Source organism: Saccoglossus kowalevskii, chromosome 5, assembly GCF_978046115.1.
Source record: "Saccoglossus kowalevskii chromosome 5, keSacKowa6.1, whole genome shotgun sequence".
In the NCBI taxonomy this organism is placed as follows: domain Eukaryota; kingdom Metazoa; phylum Hemichordata; class Enteropneusta; family Harrimaniidae; genus Saccoglossus; species Saccoglossus kowalevskii.
This window is the reverse complement of record NC_140645.1, coordinates 34953989-34969533: the sequence shown is the minus strand read 5'-3', so window position 1 is coordinate 34969533 and position 15545 is coordinate 34953989. Positions and strand designations below refer to the sequence as shown.

Here is a 15545-nt window from a genome sequence, read left to right as displayed (position 1 = left end):
ATAACATTACCCTCATGATATTAGAATGTGTACCGCGTATACTAGTAATGGCAATGAATGTACTGACGGACGAACCACGGATAATGGAGTTTGTGCAAAATATAATAGTGTTATATAATGATAATGTAACGATATACCTAATATTATCGTTTTTGATATACGTAATATATATTCAGAAAATATTGAATGGTCGTGACATGCATTGTTTTATAATAGTAAAATGACGAATGTACATAATATATTATAATTTGAAACCAATAAAAATATAAACTGTAATATTATTATAGAATTAGATAATAATACAATTTGAATATACACAATATAATACTTTGTAATAATATTTGGCGAATGTATGTAATATTTGTGTGTAATCGCCATAACGGAAGGAATCTACATGATGTTTAAGCATAACGAATGTTCGTTTTGCTATAGTGTTTGATAATAATAACACCACGGATGTATACATTATAATAGTGTTGTAACATAATAAAATACAAAATATAATAATGTTTTATCATAAGAAAATGAGGTACATAATAATATAATGGTGTTCAAACATGACATCACAGGGAATGTATATATTATCTTGGCGCTTGGTCGTAGTAGTGTACCACATAATATAATAGTGTTTGAACATGAAAAAGTAATGCATCTGCTGCATTATATTATCATGAACATGAGACCTCCGTGGCTTGCCATATGAACATGTACTATGTCACAGTCAGCCACAGAAAAGAGTTTGCATATAGAATCGTTCATACATGTAATCAAAATTATACAATTCACATACTGCCAGCACTGACGCAACGAGAGAAGCTTTCTACATAATAGTAGTGAGGTCACAAGGTAAAACTGTGTGAATATATTATAACGACAGGACAATTTCGTTGACTCAGACGTTGACTCAATATGGTATTACAAAGAAGGATTTATGGCAGCTAGAAAATAGACCATTTTCCGTTCACTGCGAGAATCACGCGTTATGCGTGAAATCGAACGTAAAAACAGGACAAACAAAGGTCATAGCGTCGTAGTGGCGTCAAACATCGCGTGGGATTCGACAAACGCGAAAGTATTTTGGGGGACATTTCCATGCTTAATAATGTGCTGTCCACATTTGATGATAGGCAATTTCGATTAAATAAGGGTATTCGGAAGCAATATTCCTCTGTCGAAGATCGGCCGGTCGATGTGAGCTACGAAATAAAGAAATTCGAGTTCAAAATCAAATCGTTCGATTTTTGCGGCAGACGTTCGACGCGCGTCTTTCATGCATCTCGCGAGATCTCGCAATTGTACGGAAAATCATCTATTGTTATTACGATTTACAGCTTATTAGTGAGATAAATAAATAAACTGTGGTTTCCTAGCAACAACTCCTGATCATGTATTGTAATTATAATTAATATATATATTATTTTATATTTGTATTATTATAATTACAATTTTAGAGGAGCTCGAACCAAAACGAACTCGGTCACACTTTTTATAAGACAAATGAAATATATTTTCAAATAGGCTATATTATTGAGAGTTTAGTATTTGATTCATTCTTCAAGAATGAGGTCTTTTATCTTTTATGACAAACACATTTTTGTGTATTCACGTTGTTTTTGCAAATAATTCTGATTAGCTCCACTTTTGTTTCGCCGATTGCAATTATGTCGTAGAGCAATTGTTTGTTCAAAATATGTGTTTTCCAGTGATGTCTTCGATAAGCTACTCGGCGTTATGTGTATCTGAATAACCGTGTTTTAGTTCAAAATTCGTTTTCGTGTGACCTCTTTCTTTATAAAATAATTACTACCCATACGTAGCTCGCTTTCATTATGTCGACGTCATGCCACGTATTTAAGTACGTGCTGTCTTTAAAATACTTGTTTTTCCTCGCGAGAGTTCACATTAGTCAAATTTGTGATGCATTTTGGAACATTTCTTAAGTCGATAAGAAGGATACGCGAACCCACATTCGACACTTTATCATTACGGTAGAATACCGATTGTTCAAAATATTCAACACGATGATGTATCTTGAATTTTCTAAAAAAAATATTACTATTTACAGTACGCCCGTTCCCATTCACTCGAAGGCTATGCCACACAGTTCATCGCATGCTGTTTTTAAAATAGTTTTTGTTTTTGTTTTTGTTATTTTGAGAGGGAGAGCTCAGATGATTCCAACTTGCTATTTTAAGCAATTGCATTCCTTCATTCTCCTTGTATAAGTTGCATAGCAGTATGTATGAATCTAGGATAAAGACAACATAAATCGTATTTGTGACAATAGAGGGCGCAATTTGAACGCACAGTGATTCCTGGATTGTCACTGTTAGAAAGTAACGAAATATAAAAGTCGAAATATATACAGCGTACAAGCTGTAATTTTATAACTACTAAACAGCTTGTATAAGTCTTACAGTCAACAATTGGTCTGCTAAGTATCTCGTATCATTAAATCAAATAGTATGTTTTGTTCACGAAATTAGAGGTGTAAAATCTGTTTTTTGAAAAATTATTATCACTATTTCGCTCAGGCATTGAATAAGTGAAAATACAATCCACTGATCAAAAATCAGTGAAAATCTATACAGCCAAAACACCTTTTTGGCCAAAAAGTATTCCAGCTAAAATAAAGTATTTTACAATAACTATCAGTGTAAGAAGAAGTAAGAAGAATTCCCGATGCTATGGAAACAGTAGTACTTTCCATTCAAGATGCTCTAAGCTGAACAGAAACGTTTAATATATTTGAAACAAAAATAATGTGGCCAGTTTAAAAATTGGGTTTTTCATAACCCCAACAACAAATAAACTGAAGTTCTAGTTTAAATAAATACAACAAAATGTTACTAAAATTTGAATTGGTAAACCTGTGCAGTAATTCTTTTTAGAAATCAGTTTAACAATTTCACTTATAGACAGTGTTAATTCAGTGAAATTCAGATGGTTTTTGGCGACTGAATGACATTATCTATGCTTTCAAAGTTTCATATAAATATTTTCGATGTTGAACACATAATTTGTTAGAGTTTTTATGCAATTACATCCCTTTTTTATAATATTGTTCATAATTTTTGCAAACCATTAATCTCTATAATGGGCCTGTTATCACATCTACGTATTACATTCAAATATTGAAGTTGTGTGGTTCCCAATGAATGAGGGCGCATTTTAAATTTCCCGATTTGGTCGTGTGTTTCAGTCTTTTGTCTTTCCCGCTGACCGGAATCATGGCTTGCTTACTGTACACAACAGCGAGTGCAGATGTCCTTTAGTATACAGTTAAGCCTTGTGGCGGTTGTGTCACGATTGCAACGTAAACTTGTTGAAATAATTCCATGAATCTACTGCATGCGGAATAACGTGTGTTTGTCTTGACAGTAGCCTAACTATCCGTCTACCTACGTATCCAAAACAGTACAAATGATCACTTCGTCACGATATCTTTACAGAGTATTAGATTATATCGGATTATCCATAAAATCACTGACACTCGATTTCAGAAGTCCACCAAAATCTAGACTGTAAAGTTCAATGTTAGTATATCATGAAATCAAGCATGTTGATATCAATATGGGGACACTGTTAATAATTGCCATGTGTAATGTGTGTTTATTTCACAACACGAGTATGTCACATGTTAGTGACGTCCTGTGTACCCTTATGAGCATGCGCGCACAAAGCACTACCTCCATGTTTCAACTGTAATCCGATATCAGCGCTCATGTAAGTTAATCGCTACATGATGTCATATTTCTGATTAACTAATGAGTATATACGTACTATGTATTCTATTACATGAATTGACATGTATACTACAGCGGTTACTATCAAAATGACCGAACACAGCACAGTGGTGTTTGAACATCCGGGTTTATGTTTATTTAACTGCTGAGTCGTCTTACAAAAACATCTTCACATTTATGATATATTGTGGACCAAGAGTAATAGATGTATGTTTTAGTGACACTACATATCCGGGTGTTAATCCGCCGAGGTGTGTACATATTCGAAAATATACGCAGACTGCGACATTGCACATTTAGATGCAGTTGGTTGTCGTGAGTTTTGTGGTTAACCATTTACCGAATATACTATGTTGCATATAAACAGAATGTAGTTCAAAGTTCAATTTAGCCACGCCATCTATTAATATAGTGACCCCCGTAATCTCATATATGTGTGTGTGTCTGCTTTGTCAGTTTTTGTTCAAATTTTTCACATACATTATACATGTTAAGCTACATGTTTATGACGATTCGTTTTGTCATCGGATCAAAGATGGCCGACTGGCAGCCATTTTGTTTTTTGAAATATGATATCTTATGCATGCTTTGTCGGTTATTGTTCAAATTTGATACATACATTGTACATGTTGGATTACATGTCATGACAATTTGTTTTACAATCAGACCAAAGATGGCTTTTTCTTGCTTTTTGATCATACTACTATATCTTCAAGCTTAGGGGCCATTTTCATTCATATTTGGCACATACGTCATACATATTGGAATACATGTCCTTGTCAGTTTGTTTAATTATCAGATCAAACAAGGCCATCTTGACCATACTAATATATCTCCAAGGCTTATGGACCATTTCCAATTATGTTTCGCACATACATCATACATATTAGGATACATGTCCATGTCAGTTTGTTTAATAATCATATCAAACACAGCCGACTGGCGGTCATGTTGCTTTTTGACCATATTAGTATATCTCCATGGCTTATGGACCATTTTTATTCATATTTGGCACATACATCATACATATGGGAATACATGTCAATTTGTTTCATATTCAGATCAAAGATGGCAGGGCAGACTGGCATCCATCTTGTTTTTGTTTTTAAATATGATATCTTGGACAACATTTGTCGGTTTTCACATTTGATACAAACAGTGTACATGATACATGTCCATGATGATTCATTTCGTGTTTCGTGTCTCTGTACACGAGCCTGGACAAATGAAATTCAGTTTGGATACAAAAAAATCATGAATGGCATATCCTGTTTAATTTCTGACCATATATTATGATTTCATTTAATACATCTATTTTCTATTCATACTAGACCAGCCAATTATTCGCCCTAAAATATTAACTATGCTTTTGGTGCATATTATTTTCGCTTTGGAACAAATAACATTTTCCCCTATTCCAAAGGCGACTATATCATTAACAATGACTTGTTTACTTTTATTTTAAGATTTTGAACGTAAAAATGGCAGTCCACAACGTATTAACATACCCACCCCATGATCCAATGGAGCGTTCATTGTGGTGCCAACAGCAGCTAGCAGAACGCCGTAGGTGTATCTTATCAAATCAACATATAACAATAGTCAATAAAATAAAGCAATCTGTACGAAGACGACGACGATACCCGGCAAACAACGCACAAATCCATGATACACAACGTGGAAACATTAGGAAAAAAATTATCATCAAAAAATCAAAAGTTGAAATGAATACATCTAAAAGGTAATGAACTATTAACGATTACTTGCCTGCGTTTTTGCGCACGTGTATGTGTGTGTGTGAGGGGGGGGGGAGTGTTTTGAGAAGAGCATTTCAGTTGGAAATTCATTTTATATTTTTTTTCAGGCCAGATAAAATACAAGTGTTTCTCTATTCCGACTTCAGTGGACCCATACGTTTCGTAGGAATGAAGACTGACCAAGTTTCTAGCATTATTAAGTTTATATCCATGACATTTAACCTGCCAGCATCAAAAATACGATTAGCAACGGGAACAAACTTCCAGGTAATCATTTCAACATTTCTCATGTAGTGAAATACCTAATGTTCTATTCACGTCATGTTGTAATATGTGTCGCCAAGGAATTCTGCATTGCTCAATAGTTGATGGATAAAATGTACAAATTCTTTATGTCAATAATATCATCGAACCGTATCGTGTTCTATTCATGACTTCAACGCGTATAAATTCATTGTTTCATACATGGGCCAACTGTGCAAAAATCATGGCACATTAATTTGACATAAATTACACGAGTATTAAGATAACAGTTTCAATAATTAATCAAATACATCAAAGTAAATCACCATATAGCTTATAGCATTCTCCAACATAAGTTTTCCATACTGTTTTCCAAACAGCTATGCGAAGTACTTTCGTTGGACGATCACGGTATTGACGCTGATACGAATATATACGTGACAATCGAAGAGAGCGGCTTGAAGGGGGGAGCTGACAGTGAAGGTATGTATCTGTTGAAACATCATATATAAATAATATGAGAAAACCATACTCGAATGTCGGTATGTGTAATATATGAGAAAATAGCCCGCCTCCCGATGAAGTAGTGCAGTGTGATTATTCTGTTTATTGCAATGAAAGAGAACTCAACATATGACGTAATCTGAACTAATAATTTGTTTGTTTAATCAAGATTTAAACTTTTATTCTACCTTTTAAATTGTAATATTCATCAGCCGCCGTTTGTTAAACTCACTTTTTCTTTTAAAAATTAAGCAAGCTGCTCCATGGAAAAAAGGTGCACTTGACTATCTACATTACGGAAAGGAACGCACTACTTGGTTTTCGCATGTAAAATAACAATTAAATCACATAGTTTTGCCATCATGTAAATTTATTAAAAATGACACATATTTTTTTTATATTTTTAAATGAAAATAGCCAGTCATTCCAAATTTGGTCTGCTCGTTCTATCACAACTGTTCAATTACACATATTGTATTTTACAAACAATTTAAACGTTTACAAACATACAATGACTGTCAACCCTAATAGCATAGTGAATGTTAAGACATTGAATGATCTTGTTGGCATGTAGAGGCCAATGCTAGTTTATCGAATAATTCAAATTAGCCACTGACACTAAGTTAAAATTAAAATATTTGATTAATTAGAAATGAAAAATCATTTATCCAAATGTTCTCAGACCGTGTAATTTATTTATTTATTTTTTCGTATGAAGTATGATTGTAATATTGTTAGAACTATGCTGTCTCTAAGGCTGTTTGTCTTTGGATTGATTTATTGGCGATTTTAATTTGTTTGTTGTTATTGCTGGTTTTGGTTGGCATTCCAAATGATTAAATGTTGTGTATTGACAGTTAAAGATAATTGAATCAGTATGATAATTAATTAGATTAATACTATGTATGGAAAAATCACCTAGCTGCACGCTCAAATACGTTCATCATTCTCCGTATGAAACATTACCTTTTTCGTGAATTATTTCCCTATGTTATTATAATGCATTGCAGTCAATCAAATTTCTTATTATTTATCTATACATTAAAACAGGTAGTCGCTAAAGTGATACTTCTGCATACATGATTTCTAGTTTAGTATTTCTTCTGGAAATGACTCATTGTACTTATGCGTTATTGCGGTACATGTAATGTACACATGCATGACTATAAACAAAATATGTATAAATGAAATGTAACTATAAAATTCATGTCACATCATTTAATGATTTTCTACTGTATGTGTATATGAACAGTTTCTGGTAGATTCAAATTCTTTTCTTATTTGATACATAAATCACTGTATATACTCTTTTAGATTAGGTGTAATGAGACTTAGTAGTGTAGTGATGAATTGATAACAGATATTGCTTTTCACCATATTGTTATCATTAGATGCAATCAAGAAAAAAACTGATGAGAGTAAAGGCGATGATGATGCTTCAAATGATAATATACACAGATGGAGAAAAGAAGATGTACGACATTGGCTTATCAATACAGTAAGAATGCAAAGCAAATACGCAAACATGTTTTATGAAGAAGAAGTTGACGGAGAAACTCTTATAACATACAAGGAGAAGGATCTACTAGAAGATTTTAAAATCAAAGACGGTCCATTAACAAAACTGTTGGGATATAGGGACAACTTGCAGATAAAAGTACCACCAATTACATTCCAAGACTTGCCTGCTAATCTTGAAGAATGGACACCCAACCACGTTGAGTTATGGGCCAAATCAATTAATTTAGATGATAAGTACATTCAGGTTTTCAAAGATGAAGAATATGACGGAGATGCTTTGAGATTTCTAACACCAGAAAAAATCCAACGAATTTTTAGTATGCGAAAGGGCCCCATGAGAAAACTGTTGTATCGTATCTATGCAATAGCCGACACATTGGTAGATGGCAGAAAACAACTGACTTCTGAATCACAAATGGGTTATTCAACGAGTGCGATGTCACAAGGCCCGAGAAAATTTCCACATACATCTAGCGACAAAGATACAAAGTCAGCAATAAACAAGGCTCAACCGCAAACTTTCAATGACGTAAAAACAAAAGAAAAACAATTTACGTATGCTGAGAAACACCATGATCCTGATGTCCTTCAGTGTATTGAGCTACTAAATCGTCAATTGGAACTCGACTTATACAAGAAAGCAGATGTTTCAGAGTATTACCCATGTACACTGCAACTGATTTCTGGAGTGTTCGGCAAAGCTGCTAACTTGCTTGAAAGGCAGTTCTGTTTTCTCACGCTCAAAAAGGGTCAAAAAGAATTGACGTCACAGGAAACAGATTTATTATGGAAACAAATTCAACTTAATGTAAAACAATTTATACGTTTGTTACCAGCCAACAAACAAGTTATATTCGATGTAAATATTGAAACTAAAGGGGAAGGCGTGGCACGTGCGTCGGATAAACAACAGTTTCTACTGCGAGATAAAGGATTGGCTGCTTGCCCCATGTTGCGAAAGAATCTAAAATCAATAACAATGCACACACAACTGGTATTACTCGTTGATTCAAAAATGTTGACCCCTACCACCTTGAGGTATGGAACATATTTAGATATAAAGAATGATGATGTAGTATTTTTTAACTTCGATGAAAACAAACGTTATGCAACTTCATTTGATTGTACAAAAAATATGACTATCACATTCCCCCAAAGACGCACTAGAGCTGCTAAAATAGAGGAACAGAGAATGTCTGATAAAATATGTGTTGGATCTCTACAATCGTCTCTGAAACACTTACCCGATAGATCTAGTCCTGGGAACATGGTGAAGGAAGACCTTTTTACTATGAAATCTCAAACACAGGAAACCGAAACACGCGTGGCAAAAGAAGGTCTAGACACGCAAGATATAAATAGCACCCAATCACACCAAGTCAAAGCTAGCTTGATGCAAAAACCTAGACTGTTTGACAGAGAGGTGGAAAATTGTTCGTATACAAAAGGGTGGATATTGGACATCATTGAGACTGGAGTAATTGATATATTACAACCAGTTCACGAATACAAACAGTTTACCAGTTATGCTAGAAGTAATCCTAAAGAAAGAATTTGGAAATTCGTGACAGAAACGATACGTTTTGCAGCTGCTTGTTTGAATGATAGAACAAACGGGACAATTCATTTTGGAATAGCAGATAGCAAACATGGATATGCTCAACACGGCCAAATATACGGTATTGAAGTTTTGGATAAACCAGAATATGAGGAAGGTTTGGACCAGTTCATTGGCAAATGTTTCCAAAAAAATGAAAATATAGAATGTGCCAGAAAGTGCATCAGACCTCCACGTTATGTACCAGTATCTGCTCCTGGAATAACACGTTCCAAGTATGTCATAGAAGTGGACATTGTACCACACAGTACAATATGCAAAAACAAAGCATTCTTTGTTCGACTTCCAGCAAACCCTGAAAAACAAAGGCTTCAAAACATTTCAAAAACAAAAGAAACTTTGTTTAGACGCATCGGTTCAACCTCATCATGTGTAGAAGGACAGGAACTTCATACATTCTTAGAAACACACTTGCATGTATTGGTTAAACAAAGAAAAGAAGCGGAGCAATCTACCTTAATCAATGTACAGAATATCTCAATGCGACGAGATAGGTTAGCACGAAAGCTGCAATGGCTTTTATGTACTGGAGGAACAACACTTGACTCATCATTTTATCCTATTCTGGTTTTGAACAAGCCACACTCTTATGTTGATATGGAATCAGAACTTAGATTTGTTAATGAAATCAACTGGATAGCTGTATTTGACTTTGATCCAGAATCACAGTTAAAGGGGATATGCGCATTTCATTCCCAGAACAGAGTTTCTAATATTCAAGACCCTGACATGTATCTCAACATCACTGATGTGTGTGCAAGGCGAGATGAAATTGGATTTCCTGAGAAAACTTGTTGGGTATTTTGTAATGGACGAACAGCGATAGACGAACGACCTTTCACCAATAAATTAGAATGGAATGTTGGCAGAAGCAAGGGAGTGAAAGAAGCAATTCGATTTTTCGCGAATGAAGATGTAATACCGAAAGGCCGTGCAATTGTTGTCTTTCTTATACTTTCTCAACAATATGAAATCATGGTTGAAACATTTGGTGAGTTTTCAACCTATTTCACTTCTGAAAGGCTGATGTGTATTGCTGACGACGATTCAATATGTCATGGCTGGGCCCGTGAAATAACAGAACGGTTTTGTTCTATGGAACTTCTACAAGAAAGAAGTGTAATAGGTATGCCATGGAGCCATGTCAATGCAACTATACTTCGAATGAAAGGCATTACCGACAACGACTCCAGTAGCATTCCATGTTCAACAGGAGCTCAGGTGGTTCTCAAAAAACGTGACAGGGAACTTCTGAATGATATTGAAGTCTTGAGCAGTAATCAATGTGAGAACCAAACTAATACCATGTCTCGAGAAGAATTCAAAGAGTTCCAAAGAGAAAAAGAGCTTAAATTTTATCAAGGACACCAGGTAGATTGGTGGAATTTCTGGGCAACAGATAACCATTACAACCATGTATTAATACGTGATAGGCATTATGATCTTCGAAAATATGTTCAAGATGCTCTATCTCCGGATATTTCTACTGAAGTAGAAAGAATTGTTACAATATCACTTTTTCATCAACCAGGCGCGGGTGGAACAACAATGGCTCGCAACGTACTATGGGAGTTAAGAAAACAATACAGATGTGCTGTTGTCTGTAGAGTAACTGCTAACACAGCTAACCAGTTGATTAGGTTGTGGACATACAAAGAGATTGGATTTAAGTTATGTACACCTATTGTGGTTGTTGTCGAAGAATTAGATGAAGCAGTCTTCAGGGAATTATTGATACAGATAGATGATGTCTGTACAAAAAAGGGGATCATTAATATTAGAAGACCTGTGTGTGTTATGATTCATTGTAAGCGTTATATTTACAATGATCCGACTGTAAAAAGACAAATGCAGCTGGACAGTGTAACATTGAAACATGAACTAACTGAAAATGAGCGCACTTGGTTTGTAAACAAACTTGAGCAATTAGAAACAAATTACACTAGTTTAGATGAAATTGAATCAAAACATCTCATCTCATTCATGATACTCAAAGAAAATTTCAACAAGAATTATGTTGAAAAAATGGTAAAAGGAATCCTTGCTGAAATCCCTGAAGGCTATGAAGCCCAACTGTTGAAATATGTGGCTTTATTAAACACATATGTGATTGACTCTTCAAGTGCTGTTGCATGCTGTGACTCATTGATGGGTATTGGGTTCTACAGATTGAAAAAGAAAGAAAACCAGCATTCTGAGTTTCTGTTGAGCCCTCCAATGAAACTTTTACTTCTTGAAATGCAAAAGATTTCAATTGGAAGCGTAAAAGCATACAAGATTGTCCATCCTCTTGTGGCTAATGAAATTTTGAAGCAATTACAAACCAGGGATAATCAAGGTCTGGGTGATGCAACTTTAGAATTTCTGAGGTCTAAGCTGTTTCAAACAAATTCACATGCCAAAGAAGATCTGCGGCACATGACCACAGAAATGTTGAAACGGCGAAAAAAGTTTGAATATGGAGATGATTATGAAACTAAATTCTCACCACTTATAATGGATGTTCTTGAAGTTGATGGCCCAGAGAAAGCAACTCAAGTACTACTTGTAGCCATGGATTTATTCAAGGAAGACACGATGGTAATTCAACAGGTTGCTCGCATGTACCTTTATAGGAAGGAATTTGAAGATGCTAAACAGTTTGCTGAAAAGGCCCTAAGCATAAAACCAGGAAATTCATTTTTACTTGATACACTTGGTGAAGTATACAAAGAACAAATGAGTAGTGATTACCTTCATGTGAAAGTAAGTCAAAAGAAAATGAAAGCTGAAGAAATGAAACGTGCTTTGAAACTAGCATTCAGTGCCATGGATATATTTCACCGAAGTCAAGTAGCAAGTACCAAGGAGAGATTTCATTACAATATTGCTGGCTATAAAAAAGAAATTGAAACATGCTTTCGACTACTTGAAATACTTCTGTGTGTTGAAGGTTTTCATAAGTCACAAACAGGGATAGAAGCACTTCATAGATATCTCGTTGAAACTGACTTCACACCAGTCACTATTCGTGATCCATGGACGGACTTTCACAGCAAACTTAAAGGTCTTTCCTATAATGTTGATCTCGCCATACAATGGATAACTGACTATTGTACATATTACAAAGAAGAACACTTTTATGACTATGCTTCCATCCAGAAACTAAAAGGTAACTTGTATGATTACAATAGTAAATATAGCTTTTATTTTGGTGAGAGAAGACCTGAACCACCTTCTACTATGCAGGATGTGGAAAGTGTTAACGAATGGAGACGAAGACGCGTGTCAACTCTTGGGTGCAGTAACTTTAGAAATGTGTTTTATTTGATACAGAAGATTAAAAAAAAACCTGACATCAAAGGAGAAATAATAGCCACGCTTAGAGAATGCAGAAAACTACTGCTAATGAATGAACCCAAAACAACATTTGATCTACTCTGTCTCATATCACTCAATCTTGCTTTGAGTTCCGTTGATGCTACCCAAACTGGCGTTTCATCCTTGAACACCATTTTGGAATATTCACAGCAATATCTACAGATGAACAAGAAAGGTCAACTTTATCCATACTTTTTTCTATCAATGATTCTGTGGCCCCGGGCTGATATGGGCGTTCCGTATGATGAACAAACATTTCAACTCAGTCTACGTGATCTTAAGGATCAATATTCAGCAAAAGAGAAACAACGCAGAGAACCAATGCATAAAGCAAGAATACCGATAACACAGCACAGAATCAGACCAACAACATTTTTCTTTCTCGGGCGCGAAAAAGGACTGCGTTCATTTGTTCACATCAGTGACCTTCTTGCTAGTGGAACTAGTAATCTTGAAATGAAAGGAGACAAATTCTGGGAATCGAAGAAAGTGACAACACGTTTACAACGCTTAAAAGGAATGATGTGGTCATCATATATTATTCGTGCAAACAATGTTCTAAATGAAAATAAGGCGACAATTGAAATACATCCATGCATTCCTTGGGAAAACGTGTCAAGCAGAGAACCAGTGACATTTTACTTGGGATTCAGCTGGGCTGGACCTGTAGCTTATCATATTATAAGCTATGATACTGAAAATTATGAAATCGCACATCACGAGTCATCCGATGCATCTCCTGATGAAGGAACCGGAACGGAGCAGTCTGATGCCAGGAAATATGATTATAACTTGTACAGACAGCGTCATTCTAAGTTGACAAGAGAACTAAAATCTATCCAGGAGGTTAAGCGAAAACGAAATGCTGGAAAACAACTTGAGAAAGCACAGGTACTAGTACATTCCAGCTAAATGTTTAATGTTCAATATGGTATTTGGACGGATGGCAAATGTTATTGCTACTGTTCATAGTTTGAACGAATAAGTGAATTAGTAAATATATTTGTCTTTTTTTATCTGCATAACGCAATCCATCATCACTTTGGATGCACAAAAACCAAAACAAATTTATGTTTGCTGAATCAAATTAAAACTTGTTTTTCCAGATCGAGAAGCTTGAAAAAGAAGAATCGGTCACAGATGAACTTCATAAATTGGAATTTGAATACAAGAATCATATGGAACAAAATCCGGACTATTTTGATGACTATTAATTAGTTGAGTATTTAATTAAGTAAATTTTCGAAGTATGATTTTCAGAATCGTTCTTTGTACAGCATCCTTATTTTAAAAAATACTTACCCTTTTCCCAATTGTGAAGTAAATTGATCATTTTGCATAAATTAAGCAATTTATAGGTGTTACAGATATCTTGAGTACCATCAACTAAGCAACTTTTATTGTACATGTACATAGATACAGTTGAATAATCTACAGATCTGATTACTTGAGGGTTGAAGTCCATTATAATTAATTACCCATCTCGTATAAATGGGTTCATGTGACCACATTAATATGCATACGAGTACTATCTCATGAACTGTAATAATATCAACACGCAAATAGTGCTTATAATTGAGGCATTTGACAAGAGATATGACTAACATATCTAATGTAATATAATCAATCTATTATATAAAATTAATATGCATAGCTATAATGTATTAGGCACTACTGCAGATAATGATATGCAATCACTGCTATATTAATGGCATTTATCAAGAGGTATACCTAACACACTATATGTGCTTTAGAGAATAAGAGATGAGCTTTTAATAGAGTAAGTACATTATTTCCCATTTGTACTTCGTGCCTCCAATGAATATCTCTTTCTAAACTTTTTTGATTACATTTTTGCTTTAGTGTGCAGAATAATTCTGTGATTGTACCTGTCGAGATGCGTTTTCATCGGTTATTATTTTGTCTTGTAGATCTTACTAAACTTACACTTAGAATGAAGGTATTTACATTTGTGCACATATCAATTGAAACATACATGGCACAATATGTGACACTCGACAATTACAAGCACGATGACAGTAATAGTCTTATTTGTTTGCTTTGTAATTCAATTTAGCTGATAATATACATCCGTTTATTTCTCAAATTCCAAAGATGTTACCCTGATCTACGTAAATAGTCAGAGCGTGGAGTCTTTAAAAGTGTTAATGGAATTGATTCACTTGCCCATTGAACTAATTTGAACTGATTACGCTCACCGGCGTTGCCCCGAGACAGTACACGAACCCAATAAGCTAACTGTTTACGGAACACGTATTCCATTATATAATATATCGTGTTTTTATTAGTGTAACGGGCAGCATTTTTCAGAAGGAATAGACAATAAAAGCTACAAACAGGTTCAAAATTTGAATAATTTCAGACCGCCTACGAGGATTGAATTTGGTATATAGTATATTGTCAGAGTGGGACTCAAATATCTCCATCGATCCTGTTTAGAAAAAACGAGGTGAACGCGTTAAGACAGCTAACACGGAATGCGCATGCGTACACTAAACTTCGACAATTTAATTTAATTCAATTGAATTTTAATTGGCATTTTTATGTATAAATTGAAGGTCTTACAGTTATTGCTTTGAGTTTCGTTCACCTGTTTGGTCATTTTGCTATAGCAGTATTTATGGCGATATTTGAGTGAGCAGCTGACCACCTAATGTAAGGAAACGCCCATTATTATTGCCAGCAATTGTAACATATTGAGCATATTTCGATGTAGATGGGTTAATATGTAGACTGTACGTCTACGGGCGAGTTGTGTAATTTTTCTTTCGCAAT

General features: G+C 34.8%; 1 protein-coding gene and 1 long non-coding RNA gene across 2 annotated transcripts; both read left to right on the top strand.

Annotated features, from left to right (window-relative positions):
• Nucleotides 1–3642: 3642 nt before the first annotated feature.
• Nucleotides 3643–5464, top strand: LOC144343773 (uncharacterized). Its single transcript, XR_013419050.1, has 2 exons — nt 3643–3726; nt 5213–5464. It is a non-coding gene; the product is annotated as an uncharacterized LOC144343773 (long non-coding RNA).
• A 6-nt stretch (nt 5465–5470) lies between these two features.
• On the top strand, nt 5471–14046 carry LOC102807350 (sterile alpha motif domain-containing protein 9-like). The gene is made up of 5 exons (XM_006825542.3): nt 5471–5487; nt 5611–5770; nt 6127–6229; nt 7642–13640; nt 13856–14046. Exons 1-5 carry the CDS (start codon nt 5471–5473, stop codon nt 13961–13963), a joined length of 6387 nt encoding a protein of 2128 aa, XP_006825605.3. The 3' UTR covers nt 13964–14046.
• Nucleotides 14047–15545: the final 1499 nt, after the last annotated feature.

What these genes read in the sequence shown, in the direction of transcription:
- LOC102807350 (XM_006825542.3), top strand. An exon ending in GGGGGGAGCTGACAGTGAAG is followed by an intron (nt 6,230 to 7,641) that starts GTATGTATCTGT and finishes TGTTATCATTAG; the next exon opens with ATGCAATCAAGAAAAAAACT. An exon ending in AACAACTTGAGAAAGCACAG is followed by an intron (nt 13,641 to 13,855) that starts GTACTAGTACAT and finishes TTGTTTTTCCAG; the next exon opens with ATCGAGAAGCTTGAAAAAGA.